Source organism: Aotus nancymaae, unplaced genomic scaffold (genome assembly GCF_030222135.1).
Source record: "Aotus nancymaae isolate 86718 unplaced genomic scaffold, 86718_ANA_hifiasm-v0.15.2.pri h1tg000028l, whole genome shotgun sequence".
Lineage (NCBI taxonomy): Eukaryota > Metazoa > Chordata > Mammalia > Primates > Aotidae > Aotus > Aotus nancymaae.
Genome location: NW_026988441.1, coordinates 34,051,292 through 34,071,803, shown reverse-complemented (window position 1 = coordinate 34,071,803; position 20,512 = coordinate 34,051,292). Strand labels below are relative to the sequence as shown.

General features: G+C 48.6%; 1 protein-coding gene across 2 annotated transcripts in view; it reads left to right on the top strand.

Moving 5' to 3' along the window:
• The first annotated feature begins 215 nt into the window (after positions 1-215).
• The window catches only part of CUNH19orf38 (chromosome unknown C19orf38 homolog), a 36,805-nt gene continuing 16,508 nt past the window's right edge, over positions 216-20,512 (top strand). For both annotated transcript variants that reach the window (XM_012436447.2, XM_064381857.1), the window contains exons 1-4: positions 216-283; positions 9,320-9,511; positions 13,059-13,158; positions 15,494-15,802. In XM_012436447.2, coding sequence (XP_012291870.2) covers positions 9,467-9,511; positions 13,059-13,158; positions 15,494-15,802 — 454 coding nt within the window. In that variant the 5' untranslated portion in view covers positions 216-283; positions 9,320-9,466. The remainder of the gene's footprint in view (positions 284-9,319; positions 9,512-13,058; positions 13,159-15,493; positions 15,803-20,512) is intronic.

The following is a 20,512-nucleotide window of genomic DNA, read 5'->3' as shown; positions in this document are numbered from 1 at the left end:
AAGACAACTAAAGTTAGAGGCGGCAGGATCCTCTTAGGCATCTCCCCGCAGTTTTCCCAGAGTGCGCCGCGCATGACAACCTTTGGCTGGATCCACGGGGTACAGTGGACCAAAAAAATAGCGACTGGGCGTGGCCCTGTACGCGACCCGTAGGGCTCGCTTATAAAAAGGCTCAGCTGGGGTGGGGCAGAGATACCTGTGGCGTGGTGTTTTGGTTGGTCTGGGAGCGTGGCCCGTTTCGACGCCTTTTGCGTATTAGGAGCATCAGTGTATCAGTTTACTAGTAAGTTGGGAGTGCTGGAACGACCACCCTATAGAGCGGCTGTGAGCATTGAGATGAGGCTCGGTTCCTATTGAGCGGTTGGCTTTCCTGGCTTATAGACAGGGGAGGGGTGTGGCCACACTTTGTACCCCAACGGTCTCAAAACTCAAGGGCCAGCAGGTAAACAGAGTCATTACAGTAGCCGCGGGTCAGAAAAACGACAGCCCAGGTAGGAAGAGGTGAGGAGAGTGTGGGAATGGGAGCCACTTTGCCTGGTTCAGCTCCCACCCTACCCATTATTTGAGCCTCAGTTTCCTCTTCTGCAAAGTGGGGATAATAGGCCTACCCCACTGGGCTGTCGTGGGATAGGTGAAATGCCTGTTGAGTGCTTACTTCCTCAATGCGTCGCACATCGTAGGCCCTCAGTAAATAATAATCTGTTATTTGATTCCCGTCGAAACATAAACAGTGTACATGGAAATGTTTAGTCTTCAAAGATAGACCCAGAAAAAGTTGGCAGGTGATGACAAACACTCCTCAAATACAACTGGTTGTTGTTGGCACTTTCCTACTTTTAGAAAATTTGGGGAAGTGGCAGCTCTTTGTAATATCGGTTTGGTATTCCTTTTCACTCCCAAGTTTTTCTATCATTTTCCTCGCTGCTTGGACATTTTGAAGTAATAGTGGAGAATGGGTGATTCCTTTTTTTTTTTTTAATTTTTATTTTTTCTACCTGCACTATAAGCACTTTAAGGGTGATTCTTTTTTAATGGATTTTTTTTTTTTTTTTTTTTTTTTTTTTTTTTTTTTTTTTTGGAGACGGAGTTTCGCTCTTGTTACCCAGGCTGGAGTGCAATGGCGCGATATCGGCTCACCGCAACCTCCGCCTCCTGGGTTCAGGCAATTCTCCTGCCTCAGCCTCCTGAGTAGCTGGGACTACAGGCACGCGCCACCACGCCCGGCTAATTTTTTTGGTGTTTTTAATAGAGATGGGGTTTCACTATGTTGACCAGGATGGTCTCGATCTCTTGACCTCGTGATCCACCCGCCTCGGCCTCCCAAAGTGCTGGGATTACAGGCGTGAGCCACCGCGCCCGGCCTTTAATGGATTTTTATTTTATTTTTTGAGACAAGAGTCTCGCTCTGTCACCCAGGCTGGAGTGCAGTGGTGCGATCTCGGCTCACTGCAGCCTCCGCCTCCCAGGTTCAAGCGATTCTTCTGCCTCGGCCTCCCGAGTAGCTGGGACTACAGGCGCACACCACCATGCCTGCCTAATTTTTGTATTTTTAGTACAGACAAGGTTTCACCATATTGGCCAGGCTGGTCTCAAACTCCTGACCTCGTGATCCGCCCGCCTCGGCCTTCCAAAGTGCAGGGATTACAGTCATGAGGCCCCGTGCCTGGCCGAGGTGGGGCTACTTTCTGTTAGAAAAGAAATTCTGGGCCAGTCTCGGTGGCTGACGCCTGTAATCCCAGCATTTTGGAAGGTCGAGGTGGGTGGATCACGAGGTTAAGAGATCGAGACCATCCTGGCTAACATAGTGAAACCCCATCTCTACTAAAATACAAAAATTAGCTGGGCATGGTGGTGTGCGCCTCTAGTCCCATCTACTCGGGAGGCTAAGGTGGGAGAATTGCTTGAACCTGGAAGGCGGAGGTTGCAGTGAGCCAAGATTGCGCCATTGCACTCCAGCCTAGCACCTGGCAACAGAATGAGACTCTGTCTCAAGAAAAAAAATAAAAAGAAAGAAAAGAAATTCTGCTGAGCACTCTTTGCCCTCACTATCTGCCTAAATAATTTCTTCCCACCTCCTGTATCAACTCCTCATTCCACTTCGCCCCCAGCCTCTGGCAATCAGCAATCTGCTTTCGGTCTCTAAATGTCATATGTATGGAAGCAGACAATGTGTCACCATTTGTATTTAACGTCTTTTGTTTAGCATGTTTCTAGGGTTAGTCCATGTATCAATATTTAATTCCTTTTTATGGCTGAGTAGTATTCTATTGTATGCACATACCACAATTTCAATTTTTCTTTTTCTTTTTCTTTCTTTTTTTGAGACACAGTCTCACTGTCACTCAAGCTGGAGTGCAGTGGTATGATCACAGCTCACCGCACCCTCCATTTCCCCAGCTCAAGTGATCCACCTCAGCCTCCCAAGTAGCTGAGACTACACCTGCCTAATTATTTTTTATAGCGACATACCAGCCTCCGTATGTTACCCAGGCTGGTCTTTAACTCCTGGGCTTAAGTGATTCTCGTGGCTCACTGCCCAAAGCACTGTAAGGTGTGAGCCACTGTGCCTGGCCCCACAATTTCTTTAGCCATTCATTACTGATGGACAGTAGGGTTATTTCAACCTTTTAGCTATTGTGAGTACAGCTGCTGTTAACATGTATGTATGTGTATTTTCATTACCTGCTTTCAGTTCTTTGGGGTATAGATCTAGTGGTGGAATTGCTGGACCCTATAGTATTTCTATGTTTAACTTTTTGAGGAACCAAAGTGTTTTTCCCAGCAGCTGTGCTGTTTTCCATTCCCACCAACCATGTGTGAGGGTTCCAGTTTCTCCACATCCTCACCAATACTTGTTACTTTCTGTTTTGTTTCTTTTCTTTTTTTTTTTTTTTTTGCAACAGAGTCTCACTCGTTCACTTAGGCTGGAGTGCAGTAACTGCAACCTCCATCTCCCAAGTTCAAGTGATTCTCATGCCTCAGCCTCCCAAGTAGCTGGGATTACAGACTCGCAGCACCACGCCAAGTTAATTTTTGTATTTATAATAGAGACAGGGTTTATCCCATGTTGCCCAAGTTGGTCTCGAACTCCTGGCCTCAAGTGATCTGCCCACCTCAGCCTCCCGAAGTGCTGGGATTACAAGCATGACCACCACGCCCAGCCCTGTTTTTTTTTGTTTTGTTTTGTTTTTAATAGCCAACCTAGTGTATGTGCATTTCCCTAATGAATAGTAAGGTTAAGCATCTTTTTATCTGCTTCTTGGTCATGTGTATATCTTCTTTGGAAAGAAATCTGTTAATGTCTTTTGCCCATTTAAAAATTAGGTTGTTTGTCTTTTTGTTGTAGGAGTTTTTTTATTTTATGTTACAGAGAGGAAAAGATAGCAAAATGAAAAAACTTCTAGCTGGGCGCTCATGCTTGTAATCCCAGCACTTTGGGAGGCTGAAGTAAGAGAATCACTTGAGCGATTTGAGACCAGCCTTGGCAACATAGACAGACTCTCTTGCCCCCGCCCCACCATCTCTACAAAATAATAAAAAATTAACCAGGTATGGTGGCGTGCACCTATAGTCCTAGCTACTCCAGAGGCAGAGGCAGGAGGTTCACTTGAGCCCAGAAGTTCAAGGCTGCAGTGAGCCATGATGGAACCACTGCACTCCACCCTTGGTAACAGTGAGGTCCTGTCTCATGAACACACACACAAAATACCCTTTCCCACTGTCTGCAGATCTATGAGGGGATACTCCAGGGCTTAAGCAGGATGCTGACAACTCCGCTTCAGCCTTTACTTCCTGCTTATGCTGAGCCTGGTGATCCACCAGAGGTGACAGTTTAGGGACTTCAGGGGGCATGCACATTGCATTCTAAATTCTTCAGTATAGGCCAGGCGCAGTGCCTCATGCCTGTAATCCCAGCACTTTGGGAGGCCAAGGTGGGTGGATCACCTGAGGTCAGAAGTTAGAGACCAGCCTGGCCAACATAGTGAAACCCCATCTCTACTAAAAATGCAAAAATTAGCTGGGCTTGGTGCCGTTACATGGGTGCCTGTAATCCTAGCTAGGGAGGCTGAGGCAGGAGAATCGCTTGAACCCGAGAGGTGGAGGTTGCAGTGAGCCAAGACTGCGCCACTGCACTCCAGCCTGGGTGACAGAGCGAGACTCCATCTAAAATAAATAAATAAATAATTCAGTATATATAGGTGCCTTTAGAAGGCTCTCATTGCCCAAAGAAACTTTCACTGCAGCATTTCATCCCAGGCTTTGGCTCATCTGTGGTTTTCTTCCATCATAATCTTTTGTCCCAGGCGGATGTGGGTTCTTCCTTCCCCCTACCATGTTTTCTTTTTTTTTTTTTTTTTTTTGAGACAGAGTTTCGCTCTTGTTACCGAGGCTGGAGTGCAATGGCGCGATCTCGGCTCACCGCAACCTCCACCTCCTGGATTCAGGCAGTTCTCCTGCCTCAGCCTCCTGAGTAGCTGGGATTACAGGCACGCACCACCATGCCCAGCTAATTTTTTGTATTTTTAGTAGAGATGGGTTTCACCATGTTGACCAGGATGGTCTTGATCTCTTGACCTCGTGATCCACCCACCTCAGCCTCCCAAAGTGCTGGGATTACAGGCGTGAGCCACCGCGCCCGGTCCCCTACAGTGTTTTCAAGGAATGCATTCTGAATTGAAGACAGGCACCTTGAGTCAATCCTTCTGTAGCTTCCAGACATATTAGAACAGACCAACGCGATATAGTCATGCCTGGCTTAACAATGGGGATACTTTTAAAAAGAAAAAAAGGCCAGGTGCAGTGGCTCATGCCTATAATCCCAACACTTTGGGAGGCTGAGGCGGGCAGGTCACCTGAGGTTGGGAGATTGAAACTAGCCTTACCAACATGGAGAAATCCCAACTCTACTAAAACTACAAAATTAGGTCAGGCACAGTGGCTCATGCCTGTAATCCTGGCACTTTGGGAGGCAGAGGTGGGCGGATCACCTGAAGTAAGGAGTTCGAGACCAGTCTGGCCAACATGGTGAGACTGTCTCTACTAATAATACAAAAATTAGCTGGGTGTGGTGTCACGCACCTGTAATCCCAGCTACTCAGGAGGCTGAGACAGGAGAATCTCTTGAACCCAGGTAGCAGAAGTTGCAGTGAGTTGAGATCATGCCACTGCATTCCAGCCTGGGCAACAGAGCGAGGCTCTGTCTCAAAAAAAAAAAAAATGAAATTAGCCAGGCTTGGTGGCACATGCCTGTAATCCCAGCTACTGGAGAGGCTGAGGTAGGAGAATCGCTTGAACCCAGGAGGTGAATGTTGCGGTGAGCTGAGATCATGCCATTGCGCTCCAGCCTGGGCAACAAGAGCAAAACTGTCTCAAAAAAAAAAAAAAGGGGGGGTGGGCGGGCAGGCATGGTGGCTCACATTGGGATTACCAGCATGAGCCACTGTACCCGGCCTGCCCAAAGAAACTCACTGTAGCTTTTCACCCCGGGCTCTCTGAGTTGAAGATTAATACCACTTTGGGAGGCTGAGGCAGGCAGATCACTTGAGTCCAGGAATTGAGACCAGCCTGGGCAATATGGCGAAACCACGAGACTACAAAAGCTACAAAAATTATCTGGGCATGGTGATGCACATCTGTCATCCCAGCTACTAGGAAGGCTGAGGTGGGAGGATCACCTGAGCCCAAGGAGTCCTGGCTGCCGTGAGCTATAATCACACCATAGCACTCCTACCTGGGTGACAGAGCGAGACCGTGTCTCAAATATATATATATATATATATATATATATATATATATATATATATATTTTTTTTTTTTTTTTTTTTTTCCTGAGAAATACATCATTAAGCAATTTCATCATTGTGCGAACATCACGGACTGTACCTACCTAATGTTGATGGGGTAGCCGACTACACTCCTATAAGGCATGGCCTATTGATTCTAGGATTCAAACCTCTAGCATGTTCCTGTACTGAAGTTTGTAGGTAACTATAACACTTAATGTATTTGTATATCTAAACATAAAATGATACAGTAAAAATATGGCAAGGTCATCTATGAGAACAACACTGTCTGTGTGATGCACCGCTGATGGAATTGTCATCATATGACATGTGACTACTTTGCGAATGGGGACTGCTCTGCTCTCGAAGGAGCCAGGACTGGGAACACAGGCCGCTGTCTTCAAGACTTCTTTTCTTTTTTTTTGAGAGAGTCTTGCTCTGTCACCAGGCTGGAGTGCAGTGGCACAATCTCGCTCACTGCAACCTCTGACTCCCTGATTCAAGCAGTTCTTCTGCCTCAGCCTCCCAGGTAGCTGAGATTATAGGCACACACCACCACCCCCAGCTAATTTTTGTATTTTTAGTAGAAATGGGGTTTCACTATGTTGGCCAGGATGGTCTCGATCTCCTGACCTCGTGATCCACCCATCTCAGCCTCCCAAAGTGCTGGGATTACAGGCGTGAGCCACTGTGCCTGGCCTGACTTCAAGACTTCTGCAGTGCTGGCGAAGGACATGGGTCAAGGGCAGGTGAAAACACCATGGAGCTTTCCTTCCAGTCAAGGTGCCTTTTTCACAATTCAGTTTTCGTTCGGTTGGCACAAACCTTGATTTTCCCAGCTGTGCTCCCTGGCTGATGCCTGTAATCCCAGCTCTTTAGGAGGCTGAGGAGGGAAGATCACCTGAGGTCAGGAGTTCAAGACCTGTCTGGCCAACATGGTGAAACCACATCTCTACTAAAAATACAAAAATTAGCCGAGTATGGTGGCGCACACCTACCTGTAATTCCAGCTACTCAGGAGGCTGAGACGAGAATCACCTGAACCCAAGAGGCGGAGGTTGCAGTGAGCCGAGATCATGCTATTGCCCTCTGGCTGAGATGCAGCAAAGCAAGATTCCGTCTCAAAACAAAAACAAAAAAACCTTGATTCTCCAGTGTCAAAGGACAAAATTACAATTTTTTTTTTTTTTTTTTGAGACGGAGTTTCGCTCTTTTTACCCAGGCTGGAGTGCAATGGCTCGATCTCGGCTCACCGCAACCTTCGCCTCCTGGGTTCAGGCAATTCTCCTGCCTCAACCTCCTGAGTAGCTGGGATTACAGATACGCGCCACCATGCCCAGCTAATTTTTTGTATTTTTAGTAGAGACGGGGTTTCACCATGTTGACCAGGATGGTCTCGATCTCTTGACCTCGTGATCCACCCGCCTCGGCCTCCCAAAGTGCTGGGATTACAGGCGTGAGCCACCGCGCCCAGCCAAAATTACAATTAATTACAACTAATTCAATTAAATATCTCAGTTGGCTTTATTTGTGATCATAGACTAGAATCAGGCAGCAATCATGAGGAAGATCAGAAAACAGCTCAGTTTCAGTTTGGTGATGTAGAGCTTTAGCATGAGTGACTCCATTTTGATTTTTAGTCTTCTCTGTTGGGGCTCAATGTAGAAACAATCTAAAACAATGTCCTCCAGTCATTTTTACTTAACACTAGAGCTCAGATAAAGTCAATTCTGACAGGTCTTTTTTTTTTTTTCTTTTTTTTTTTGCCTGTTTTTTCAATGTTTCTGTGCAAGGTTGGGTGCCTGGAGCACTCCACTCCACTATTCTCACTGACCTCTGGAGTATGAATGGGCGATTCATACCCCTTGAGTAAACAAAACCAAAAACTCTCCTCCCTAATTATTCACCGGGCATCTGACAGTCAATAAAACAGATACCGTCCAAGCCAGATGCAGTGGTTCACGCCTGTAATCCTAGCACTTTGGGAGGCCAAGTTTGGACGATTGCTTGAGCCCAGGAGTTCAAGACCAGCCTGGGCAACAGAGTGAGATCCCATCTCTACAAAAAAAAATTTTTTTAATTAGCTGGGCATGGTGGCACGCACCTGTAGTTCCAGCAACACAAGAACCTGAGGCAGGAGGATCGCTTGAGCCCAGGAGGTTGAGGCTTCAGTGAGCCATGATTGCCCTACTGCACTCCAGCCTGTGCAACAAGAGAGAGACCCTGTCTCAAAAAAAACAAAACCCAGAATTCCAGGTTGTAGATTCCTGCACCATATTGACTCAGGATTTTTCTCAGCCACTTTGCCAACCAGGGACACCTACGGTGGGTGATGCCTCCCACACACACACACCCAGGAAGGCCTGCCACTGAGGCACCCTGCCCACTCAGCCTTCCTGTGTTATAGCTTGTACCTGCAGTCAGTGGTTCCCGAGCTCTTGTCCTGCATCCAAGAAGAAGGAGGAAACACTGTCAACTGAAGGGTGAGGATGGGAGAAGAATCGTTTTGAGCGAAACGACAGCTCTCAGCATAGAGGAGATGTGGGGGTTGTGGGGGTGTGGTTTCTCTCTCAGTGTGGCTGGGTCCAAGGCTTGTTATGGACTCACACTGCGGAGTGTGTGCTGATTGGTTTGTGAGTATGCAAAAGAGATTAAAGCAAAGACACCACTCCAAAGTGGGCACATCAGTATAGAAAATCAATTAGGGGCCGGGCGCGGTGGCTCACGCCTGTAATCACAGCACTTTGGGAGGCCGAGGCGGGCGGATCACGAGGTCAAGAGATCGAGACCATCCTGGCCAACATGTTGAAACCCCGTCTCTACTAAAAATACAAAAATTAGCTGGGCGTGGTGGTGCACACCTGTAGTCCCAGGTACTCGGGAGGCTGAGGCAGGAGAATTGCTTGAACCCAGGAGGCGGAGGTTGCAGTGAGCCAAGATTACACCACTGCACTCCAGCCTGGCGCCTGGTGACGGAGCAAGACTCTGTCTCAAAAAAAAAAAAAAAAGAAAACCAATTAGGAAGGTGTAGGTACACGTACAATAGGTGAAGGCTGGGGATCAATCAGAAGAAAGCGTGCCAAACGGGAAGACAGGTTCTCAGTCCAGTGCCTGGATTTGACTTGTAGCTTGACTTTTGGGCTTTAAACTGTCTTTGCCTTGGAGATGGGGTTTCAACCGGGGACCTGCCCCTATGTGCCTAGGCATTGGCCTCCTGCCTCTATCAATGTCAATCACAAGCCTTCCCTGACCCTGCTGTAGCTGGGTTGGGCCCCCTCAGCCACTGCCTCTGTTGCTGCATTTCACCACTGGATTCTCCTTATCTTCTTGTCTGGCTCTTCTTGAACTCTGAGCTCCTTGAGGGCAGGAGCTATTTGCATTCATCCTGACGTCTCTGGCACAATTCTGGGAACATTATGATGCTCAGTACTCAATTGGGGGGAAAAATAAGCCAGGAATCTCTTTTAACTCCATCTCCTATGCACCCAGCATACAGGCATGAAAGTGGCTTGAATGGATGTTTTTTTCACTGTCAGGTCAGATGACGGAGAAATATTTATGATGTGCCTAGCACGGTGAGAGACACTGGGGACACCGCAGGTGACGACACAGACCGCATCCCTGTGCTGCCGGAGGAGAGGAAAGCTGTGTTAAGAAATCATGGAGGCCAGGCATGGTGGCTCATGCCTGTAATCCTAGGACTTCAGGAGGTCGGCGGATCATTTGAGGTTAGGAGTTCAAAATCAGCCTGGCCAACATGTTGAAATACAAAATTCGACTGTCTTGACTAAAAATACAAACTTAGCCAGCCATAGTGGCGCACACCTGTAATTCCAGCTACTCATGAGGCTGAGGCAGGTGAATTGCTTAAACCCGGAAGGTGGATGTTGCAGCACGCTGAGATCACGCCACTGCGCTCCAGCCTGGGCAACAAAGTGAGACCCTGTCTCAAAAAAAAAAAGTAAAGAAAAAATTACAAAGGCCAGGCATAGTGGCTCACGCTTGTAATCCCAACACTTTGGGAGGCCAAGGTAAGAGGATTGCTTGAGTTCAGGAGTTCATGACCAGCCTGGACAACATATCAAGTCCCCATCTCTATTTTAAAAAAGAAAGAAATCTTGAAAGTGACTCACGCCTGGAATCCTAGCACTTTGGGAGGCCAAGGTGGGCAGATCACAATGTCTAGAGATGGAGACAATCCTGGCCAACATGATGAAATTCCATCTCTACTAAAAATACAAAACATTATCAGGGCATGGTAGTAGGTACCAGTAATCCGAGCTACTCCAGAGACTGAGGCAGGAGAATCACTCAAACTTGGGAGGCAGAAGTTACAGTGAGCCAAGAGATCATGCTACTGCACTCCAGCCTGGGCAAAAGAGCAAAACCCCATCTAAAAAACAAACAGGCCCTTTTCGGCCTTAGCTCACCTGCACCCAGGTGAAAACAAACAAACAAAAAAATTTCAAAAGAGTTGGCTGGGTGCAGTGGCTCAAACCTGTAATCTCAGCACTTTGGGAGGCTGAGGCAGGTGGATTACCTGAAGTCAGGAGTTCAAGACCAGCCTGACCAACATGGAGAAACCCCATCACTACTGAAAATACAAAATTAGCCAGGTATGGTGGTGCATGCCTGTAATCCCAACTACTCAGGAGGCCGAGGCAGGAGAATCACTTGAACCTGGGAGGTGAAGGTCGCAATGAGCCAAGATCGCGCCATTGCACTCCAGCCTGGGCAGCAAGAGCGAAATTCTGTCTCCAAAAAAAAAAAACTTGGTCTTTTTTTTCTCTTTTCTTTTCTTCAGCACACACTTTTTAAAGCATCTATCTTAAGAAGCTATTAATGGCCGGGTGTGGTGGCTCACACCTGTAATCCAAGCACTTTGGAGGCCAAGGTGGGTGGATCACCTGAGGTCAGGAGTTCAAGACCAGCCTGGCCAACATGGTGAAACCCCATCTTTAAAAAAAAAAAAAAAAAAAAAACTATTAATACAAATGCCTACTTGTGAAGTTTAAATTAATTAAAAGTGAGCTAGGAAAAGAAGAGCTAATTGAACATAAGGGAACCAAAAAAAAAGAACAAAGTCATGCCAAAAGGCAATAAAATAAAAAACAGAAAATAAAACAACAGAGTCAAACTGTGACACTTCGGAAAGGTCAGTAGCAATGATTAGCTTCTAGCAAGACCGTTAAGAGACAAGGAGATAGACTTCACCAATTTCTGTTGTCAGGAGTGAAAGAAGGAACATCACTACAGACCCTACAGAGATTAAAAGGACAGTAAGGAGATATGAACAACTTTACACCAATACGTTTGACAACTTTGATGAAATGAGCAAATTCCTTGAAGATACAAGCATGCCAACTGGAGTAAAGCAATAGTACAGGGCACTGTAGGAGAATTAGCTAGGGGATTGTTCTAAGTCCAGAGGGTCTGGAAAGTTTTCCTAGAAGTGATACTTTTAAACCGAGACCTGTAGGAGAAGTAGGATTTGCCCAGGTTGATAGATTTGTATTCCAGGCTGGGGAAATAGTGTGTGCAAAGGCCCTGAGGTTGGAATGAGCCTTCTGTGTCCAAAGAAGAAACTTCACTCTGATGACACTTTTTGGTGTTTGATGACCACATGCCACATCCTTGCTGGGTCCAAACCTCCAAGCAGAACTGCTTAGCTTAAACAGAAAAGATAAATGCAAACCCAGTAGTAAGAGAAACATGGAAGTTTCTGGGCTGAAACAGGAGGCAGTTTATCCTGCGAACTATATCACAAAGTATATCCGGAATTGATCTGGAACTAGTATTCCCTTTCAGGTGGCTGATCAAACTTCTGAGCCTTTTTCCTCCATGTAACTTTCCTTATGAGTACTCACTACCCACTAGGCATTGCATTTCATACTACAAGTTCTTTCAATCTAATCTCCACTACTCTTTTTTTTTTTTTTTTTTTTTTTGAGACAGAGTCTTGCTCTGTTGTCCAGGCTGGAGTGCAGTGGTGCAATCTCAGCTCACTGCAACCTCCGCCTCCCAAGTTCAAGCTATTCTGCTTCAGCCTTCTGAATAGCTGGAATTACAGGCATCCGCCACCACGTCCAGCTAATTTTTGCATTTTTAGTAGAGATGGGGTTTCACCATGCTGGCCAGGATGGTCTCGATCTCCTGATCTCATGATCCACTTGCTTCAGCTTCCCAAAGTATGGGGATTACAGGTGTGAACCACCACACCTTCCCTTTTTTTCTGAGACGGAGTTTCACTCTTGTTACCCAGGCTGGAGTGCAATGGCGCAATCTCAGCTCACCACAACCTCTGCCTCCCGGGTTCAAGTGATTCTCCTGCCTCAACCTCCCGAGTAGCTGGGATTACAGGCATGTGCTACCATGCCCAGCTCATTTTTTTGTATTTAGTAGAAACAGGGTTTCACCATGTTAGGCTGGTCTCAAACTCCTGACCTCAGGTGATCCACCTGCCTCGGCCTCCCAAAGTGCTGGGATTACAGGAGTGAGCCACTGCTCTCGGCCTAATGTATGCTACTCTTAGCCTCATTCTGCAGAGCAGTATACTGAGGCCTCAAAGAAGGCAAGCCATGCCTGAGGTCACAGAGGCCAAGCCCTACCTACCATACCCTCTCACTCCTGCCCATATTTGTTTAAATGTTGGTGCTGGTTAGGCTGTGGTTTGTGTCTTGGGCGTGGGTTTCACTAACACTCCACTGCTGTCACCCTGTCTCATTCCCTGGAGGTCTTTTAGGAAAGAGAAAAGGCTGGGCGTGGTAGCTCACGCTTGTAATCCCAGCACTTTGGGAGGCCGAGGCGGGTGGATCATGAGGTCAAGAGATCGAGACCATCCTGGCTAACATTGTGAAACCCCGTCTTTACTAAAAATACAAAAATTAGCTGGGCATGGTGGCACATGCCTATAGTCCCAGCTACTCGGGAGGCTGAGGCAGGAGAATGGCTTGAACCTGGGAGGCAGAGGTTGCAGTGAGCTGAGATCGTGCCACTGCAGTCCAGCCTGGTAACAGAATGAGACTCCGTCTCAAAAAAAAAAGTGGGAGAGAAAAAAATGTGAAAACCACCTAACCATCTCATCCATTTTTTTCCCCTCTAATCTGAAGAACCACAGTCAGAGAGGTGCGCGGGTCTGATGTGCGTTTGGGGAAGAGGCGGGGAGAGTAGAGAGCCCCTTTCACTGCCCAAGCCTGTGTGTGCAACTTCCTGCCAGTGAGGAAACTCAGCTCGAGAATCAGCCCTGGTTCTCCTTTCCCCGATCTGGCCTCACAGGAGGAGTTGGCGGGGAGCCTTGGGCCACTCTGGCCTCAGCCGGATTTCCCAGCCAAACGCCGGGGAGAGATGCCCTGGACCATCTTGCTGTTTGCAGCTGGTGAGTCTGAAGCCCCCCTTTCAGTTCCCCCACACCCCTTACCGCATCCCCTGTCCACCTTGCCGCTCTGGAGGCAGAAACCAGTGCAGGGGCTGTCCCTTCCAGGGCATCGAGGAGGCTGAGTCCTGAGCAGATGGGTTTGCCCATGAGCCTCGGAAACTCTCCAGCAGTGTTGCTTTTTTCTTGTTAGGCTCCTGATTACCCCCAAGTTCAGGAATATCAGAAATTCTACCCCTCTGGAGTCAGCCGTGCCCATACCCCATGACTCAGCCCGGCTTGGTCTCTGAAGGCTCTTTGAGGGCTGGGGCAGCAGGAGGGTCTACCTAGGGGGATATCAGTGTGGCAGGGGTGGGTAAGGGTTGGAGGCTGGACAAGGGAAGGCTTGTGTAGACATCACCTGGCCAGACACTCCGCTCAGAAGCCTGTGGGCAGTCAGGCGAGAGGGGGGTCCCCAGGAGACTTCATCCCGCAGGAAGCTATGCTCCAGCATCCATATTCCTCACCCCAGCTTGGGAAAGGAGATAAAAGTCCTTTGCCCTTCCTTCTCCTGCCCTCCGGTTCCCTCACCCCCTCCCTCCTGCCATGATGGCCGCCTTGCTGCTCCATTTTTTATATTTATTTTTATTTTTTAATAGAGATGGGGTCTCACTCTGTTGCCCAGGCTAGTCTCAAACTCCTGGGCTCAGGCAGTCCTCCCGTCTTAGGCTCCGAGTGTGCTGGGATTACAGGCGTGAGCCACCGCATCCGGCCTAGGCTGCTCCTTAAACACCCCCCTCGGGCCGGGCATGGTGGCTCATGCTTGTAATCCCAGCACTTTGGGAGGCCACAGTGGGTGGATCACGAGGTCAAGAGATCGAGACCATCCAACATGGTGAAACTCCATCTCTACTAAAAAATACAAAAATTAGCCAGATGTGGTGGCACACGCCTGTCGTCCCAGCTACTTGGGAGGCTGAGGCAGGAGAGTCGCTTGAACCCAGGAGGCAGAGGTTTCCGTGAACCAAGATCGTGTCATTGCACTCCAGCCTGGCAGCAGAGTGAGACTCCGTCTGAAAAATACCCCCATGCCCCTTCTATCCCCTGGACCTTTGCCTATGCTGTCCCCTCTACTGGAATGCCCTTCCCCATCTCTCCAAATGGGTCCTTCCTCACCACTCAGGACTCAGCTCATGGGAGGCCAAGGTGGGAGGATCGCTTGAGGTGAAGAGTCTGGGCAACATGGTGAGATCTCATCTCTACAGAAAATAAGCGAAATTAGCCAGTTTCACCAGCCTGACCAACATGGTGAAACCCTGTCTCTACTAAAAATACAAAAATTAGCCAGGCATGATGGCACATAGTCCGAGGTACTCAGCAGGCTGAGGCCACTGTACTCCAGCCTGGGTGACAAAGCAAGAATCCGTCTCTAAATAAGTAAAGAGTGTAGTCGTATTGCTGTGTAATAACCATTACTATTATTGAAAATTTATGACCAGGTGTGGTAGCTCACCCTGTAATCCCAGCAATTTGGGAGGCCAATGTGGGTGGATCACCTGAGGTCAGGAGTTTGAGACCGGCTTGGCCAATATGGTGAAACACCATCTCTACTAAAAATATAAAAATTGGGGTCAGGCGTGGTAGGTCACACCTGTAATCCCAGCACTTTGGGAGGCCGAGGCAGGTGGATTATTTGAGGTTAGGAGTTCAAGACCAGCCTGACCAACATGGGGAAACCCTGTCTCTACTAAAAATACAAAAATTAGCCAGGCATGGTGGCTAGTGCCTGTAATCCCAGATACTCAGGAAACTGAGGCAGGAGAATCACTTGAACCTGGGAGACGGAGGTTGCAGTGAGCCAAGATTGCACCTCTGCACTCCAGCCTAGGTGACAGAGACTTCATCTCAAAAAATTATATATATATATACACATATATATGTGTGTGTATATATAAGTATATATATGTGTGTGTCTCTGTGTGTGTGTGTATGTGTGTGTGTGTGTATATATATATATAAATTGGCCAGGTGCATTGGCACATGCCTGTATTCCCAACTACCTGGGAGGCTGCAGAATCACTAGAACCCAGGAGGTGGCGGTTGCAGTGAGCCAAGATCACGCCACTGCATTCCATCCTGGGCACCAGAGTGACACTCTGACTCAAAAAAAAAAGAAAAATGATTCAACTGCAGGGAGCCCTCACCATGTTCCAGGCAGTGCGGGGTAGGGTCACTAGCCTCCCAACATGTAGAAGACACAAGAACTAGAGACGGTGATCTGCTTGCCCAAGGCCACACAGCCAGGTCAGCCTCCACTCTCATCACGCACCCACCCACCTTCTTACCCTCTGCACCGCAGGCTCCTTGGCGATCCCACCACCATCCATCCGGCTGGTGCCCCCGCACCCAAGCAGCCAAGAGGATCCCATCTACATCTCATGCGTGGCCCCCGGGGACTTCCCGGGAGCTAATTTCACACTGTATCGAGCTGGGCAGGTGGTCCAGCTCCTGCAGGCCCCCGCGAACCAGCGCGGAGTGACGTTCAACCTGAGTGGCGGCAGCAGTGAGGCTCCCGGGGGACCCTTCCACTGCCAGTATGGAGTGATAGGCGAGCACAACCAGCCCCAGCTGTCAGACCTCAGCGAGCCCGTGAACATCTCCTTCCCAGGTAAGGTCCTCCTGTGGGATCTCACTGCCAGGAGCTTCATTTCCTCACACGGACCTCTTGTATGTACTGTTGGCTTGGAGGCCTTCCCAAAAAGAGTCGGGCTTATACCCTGCCAGCACTTACTCGTCTCTTCTTTTCCATATTCTCAGCCAGCCCAAAAGTGGATTTGTTGTTTCACTGAGCTGAAGTCAGTTCACAAGGCTGACTTCAGGTATGGCTAGATCCAGGTGCTAAAAGCTGTCAAGAACCATTTGCCCCATCTCCACTCCACATTCTTCTCTGTCTTATTGTCAGTCAGTTCATCTCCCTCCTGGTAGCAAAATTGGTGCTGTGATTCTTCCCATTTTGCAGATAAGGAAAATGAGGCACAGGAGGTACACCTTGTACACAGGTAAAAGGGAGCCAATCTGGAATGCCATTGCCTTCCAAAAACCACGAATTGTACCTCCGTGATACACATTACTTCCCCTCTTGGCCACATACTTTTTTTGTTGTTTTTTTAATGAGACAAGGTTGTCCAGACTAGAGGGCAATGGTACAAACATAGCTCACTGCATCCTCAAATTCCTGGCTTGCTGAATCGATCCTCCCACCTCAGTCTCCTGAGTAGTTGGGACTGTAGGTGTGCACCATCATGCCCAGGTGATTTAAAAAATTATTTTAGAGATGAGGCTCTCAAGATGTTGACCAGGGCCAGACATAGTGGCTTATGCTTATAACCCCAGCACTTTGGGAGGCCGAGGCAGGTGGATCACCTGAGGTCAGGAGTTTGAGACCAGCCTGGCCAACACGGTGAAACCCCATCTCTTCTAAAAATACAAAAATTAGCCAGGCGTGGTGGCATACATGTGTAATCCCAGCTACTGGGGAGGCTGAGGCAGGAGGATCGTTTTAACCCGGGAGGCAAAGATTACAGTGAGCCAAGATGGTGCCTCTCCACTCCAGCCTGGGCAACAGAGCAAGACTCTTATCTTTTCTTTTTGAGACAGAGTTTCGCTCTTATTACCCAGGCTGGAGTGCAATGGCGCGATCTCGGCTCACCGCAACCTCCGCCTCCTGGGTTCAGGCAATTCTCCTGCCTCAGCCTCCTGAGTAGCTGGGATTATAGGCACGCACCACCATGCCCAGCTAATTTTTTGTATTTTTAGTAGAGACGTGGTTTCAGCATGTTGACCAGGATGGTCTCGATCTCTTGACCTCGTGATCCACCTGCCTCAGCCTCCCAAAGTGTTGGGATTACAGGCGTGAGCCACCACGCCCGGCCCCAAGACTCTTATCTTAAAGAAAAAGGCTGGGCGCAGTAGCTTACGCCTGTAATCCCAGCACTTTGGGAGACTAAGGCGGGCAGATCACGAGGTCAAGAGATCGAGACCATCCTGGCCAACATGGTGAAACCCCATCTCTACTAAAAAAAATTTAAAAATTGGCCAGGCGTAGTGGCTCATTCCTGTAATCCAAGCACTTTGGAGGCCAAGGCGGGCGGATCACCTGAGATTGGGAGTTCAATACCTGCCTGACCAACATGGTGAAACCCTGTCTTTAAAAAAAAAAAAAAAAAAAAAAAGCCGGGCGTGGTGGCTCACGCCTGTAATTCCAGCACTTTGGGAGGCTGAGGTGGGTGGATCACGAGGTCAAGAGATCGAGACCATCCTGGTCAACATGCTGAAACCTCGTCTCTACTAAAAATACAAAAAATTAGCTGGGCATCGTGGCGCGTGCCTGTAATCCCAGCTACTCTGGAGGCTGAGGCAGGAGAATTGCCTGAACCCAGGAGGCGGAGGTTGTGGTGAGCCGAGATCGCGCCATTGCACTCCAGCCTGGGTAAAAAGAGCGAAACTCCGTCTCAAAAAAAAAAAAATTTAAAAATTAGCTGGGCGTGGTAGCACGAACCTGTAGTCCCAGCTACTCGGGAGGCTGAGGCAGGAAAATTGCTTTAACTGGGGAGGCGGAGGTTGCATTGAGCCGCAATCATGCCACTGCACTCCAGCCTGGCGCCTGGCGACAACACAAGACTCTGTCTCAAAAAAAAAAAAAAAGAAAGAAAAGATGTTGCCCAGGCTAGTCTTAAACTCAGCCTCAAGTGATCCTCCCACCTTGGCCTCCAGAGTAGCTAGGATTACGGATTCGAGCCACCATGCCCAGCACCAGTCACATAAGATATTTGAGCAATTACTATGCACCAGGGACTGCCCTTGGGCCTGTCTTCCTGCAGCTGACATTCCAGGTGGATGAGGACAGATGATAAACATGAAATCCAATATATATTCAACCTGCCGGCAGGGCACCAGATAAAATCCACCTGGGTGAGGATGTCATTTGAAGTAGAGTAGGGCAACTGGCCCCGTGTTGTAATGGTCAGCACTCTGGACTCTGAAGTAGAATAGAGCAATCAGGGAAGCCCTCTCTGAGGAGGTGGCATTTGAGCAAAGAACTGAATGATGAGTAGCAGCCAACCATGTGGATATCCAGGGTACGTGCTGCAGGCAGAGGATACAGGCTGTGCAAAGGTCCTGAGGCTGGAGCTTCCCTGGTGTGTCTGAGGAGCCTAGTATGGCTGTAGGATGGCGAACAAGGGGGAAAATGGGGAGAGGCAGGCCAGGGAGGCCACTGGGAGGATCGAGGGGGGCCTCGTAGACCACAGCAAGGTTTAGCTTTTCATCCAAGTGAGATGGGAGCCTTGGCAGGGCTGAAGTCCTCTTCTGGTCTTTAAGTGAGGAGGCCGGGCATGGGTTATGGGTCAAGAATTAGAAGGAAGGAGCCCCCGGTGGCCTTCTGTGTCACCATCAGTCACAGCTTTCCTGGCCAGGTGTACAGTGGCTCACACCTATAAGCCCAGGACTTTGGGAGGCTGAGGAGGGAGGATTGCTTGAGCCAAGGAGTTCAAGATTAGCTTAGGCAACATAGTGAGACCCTGTCTCCAAGAAAAAAAAAAGAATTACTTATTTTATTTTATTTATTTAGAGATGGAGTCTCGCTCTGTTGTCTAGGCTGGAGTGCAATGGCATGATCGCAGCTCACGTAACCTCTGCCCGCTGGATTCAAGCAATTCTCCTGTCTCAGCCTCCCAAGTCACTGAGATTACAGGCCTACACTGCCATGCCTGGCTAATTTTGTATTTTTCGTACAAATGATGGGGTTTCAGCATGTTGGTCAGGCTGGTCTCAAACTCTTGACCTCAAGTGATCCACCTGCCTTGGCCTCCCAAAGAGCTGGAATTACAGGTGTGAGCCACAGCACCTGGCCCTTTTTAATTTTTTTTAGATGGGGATCTTGCTCTGTTGACCAGGCTAGAGTGCAGTGGTGCAATCACAGCTCACTGCAGCCTCCACTTCCTGGGTTCCATCAGTCCTCCCCTCTCAGCCTCCCTAATAGCTGGGACTGCAGCCATGTACAACCATGCCTGGCTAATATTTCTATTTTTTATAAAGACAGAGTCTTACTATGTTGTCCAGGTTGGTCTAGAACTCGGCTCAAGTGATCCTGCCACTCAGCTTCCCAGAATACTGGAATTACAGGCATGAACCACCGCACCTGGCTCTCCACCAATTTTTTTTTTTGAGACTGAATCTTGCTCTGTTGTTCAGGATGGAGTACAGTGGTTCGATCTTGGCTCAGTGCAATCTCCACCTCCAGGGTTCAAGTGATTCTCCTGTCTCAGCCTCCCGAGTAGCTGGGATTACAGGTGTGCGCCACCATGCCCAGCTAATTTTTGTATTTTAGTAGAGATAGGGTTTCACCATGTTGGCCAGGCTGGTCTGAAACTCTTTACCTCAGGTGATCTGCTCACTTTAGCCTCCCAAACTACTGGAATTACAGGCATGAGCCACTGTGCCTGGCTCCTCCACATTTTTTTTTAATTAGCGGGGTTTGGTGGCATGTGCCAGTAGGCTGAGGAAGAGGATCACTTAAGCCGGGGATGTAGAGGATATAGTGAGCTAATTTTTTGGCCAAAAAATTTTTAAAAAGAACTTTCTCAGGCCGGGCGCGGTGGCTCAAGCCTGTAATCCCAGCACTTTGGGAGGCCAAGATGGGTGGATCATGAGGTCAGGAGTTCAAGACCAGCCTGGCCAAGATGGTGAAACCCCATCTCTATAAAAAAAAAAAAAAAAAAAAAAAAGAACTTTCTCAGACCGGGCGTAGTGGCTCATGCCTATAATCCCAGCACTTTGGGAAGCTGAGGCGGGCAGATCACAAGGTCAGGAGATCGAGACCATCCTGGCTAACACAGTGAAGTGAAACCCTGTCTCTAAAAATATAAAATAAAAAGAACTTTCTCACTGCAATAAAGAATCTTGGGCCAGGCACAGTGGCTTATGCCTGTAATCCCAACACTTTGAGAGGTTGAGGCAGGTTGATCACGAGGTCAAGAGATCAAGACCGTCCTCGCCAACATGGTGAAACCCCATCTCTACTAAAAATACAAAAATCAGCTGGGTGCATGGCTCACATCTGTAGGGAGGCTGAGGCAGGAGAATTGCTTCCACCCAGGAAGCGGAGGTTGCAGTGAGCCAAGATCGCACCACTGCACTCCAGCATGGCAACAGAGTGAGACTCCATCTCAAAAACAAAAAAGTATCTTGTTGCCAGCCAGGGCCTACATGCGGTGATGACAGAGCAGTTCTCTGTCCTTCCATGCTGCTGGCTCCTCCATCAAAGGCCCCTTCTCTCACCTTGGCCTTGTGGTCTCGGAGTGGGAGCTGACAACACCCC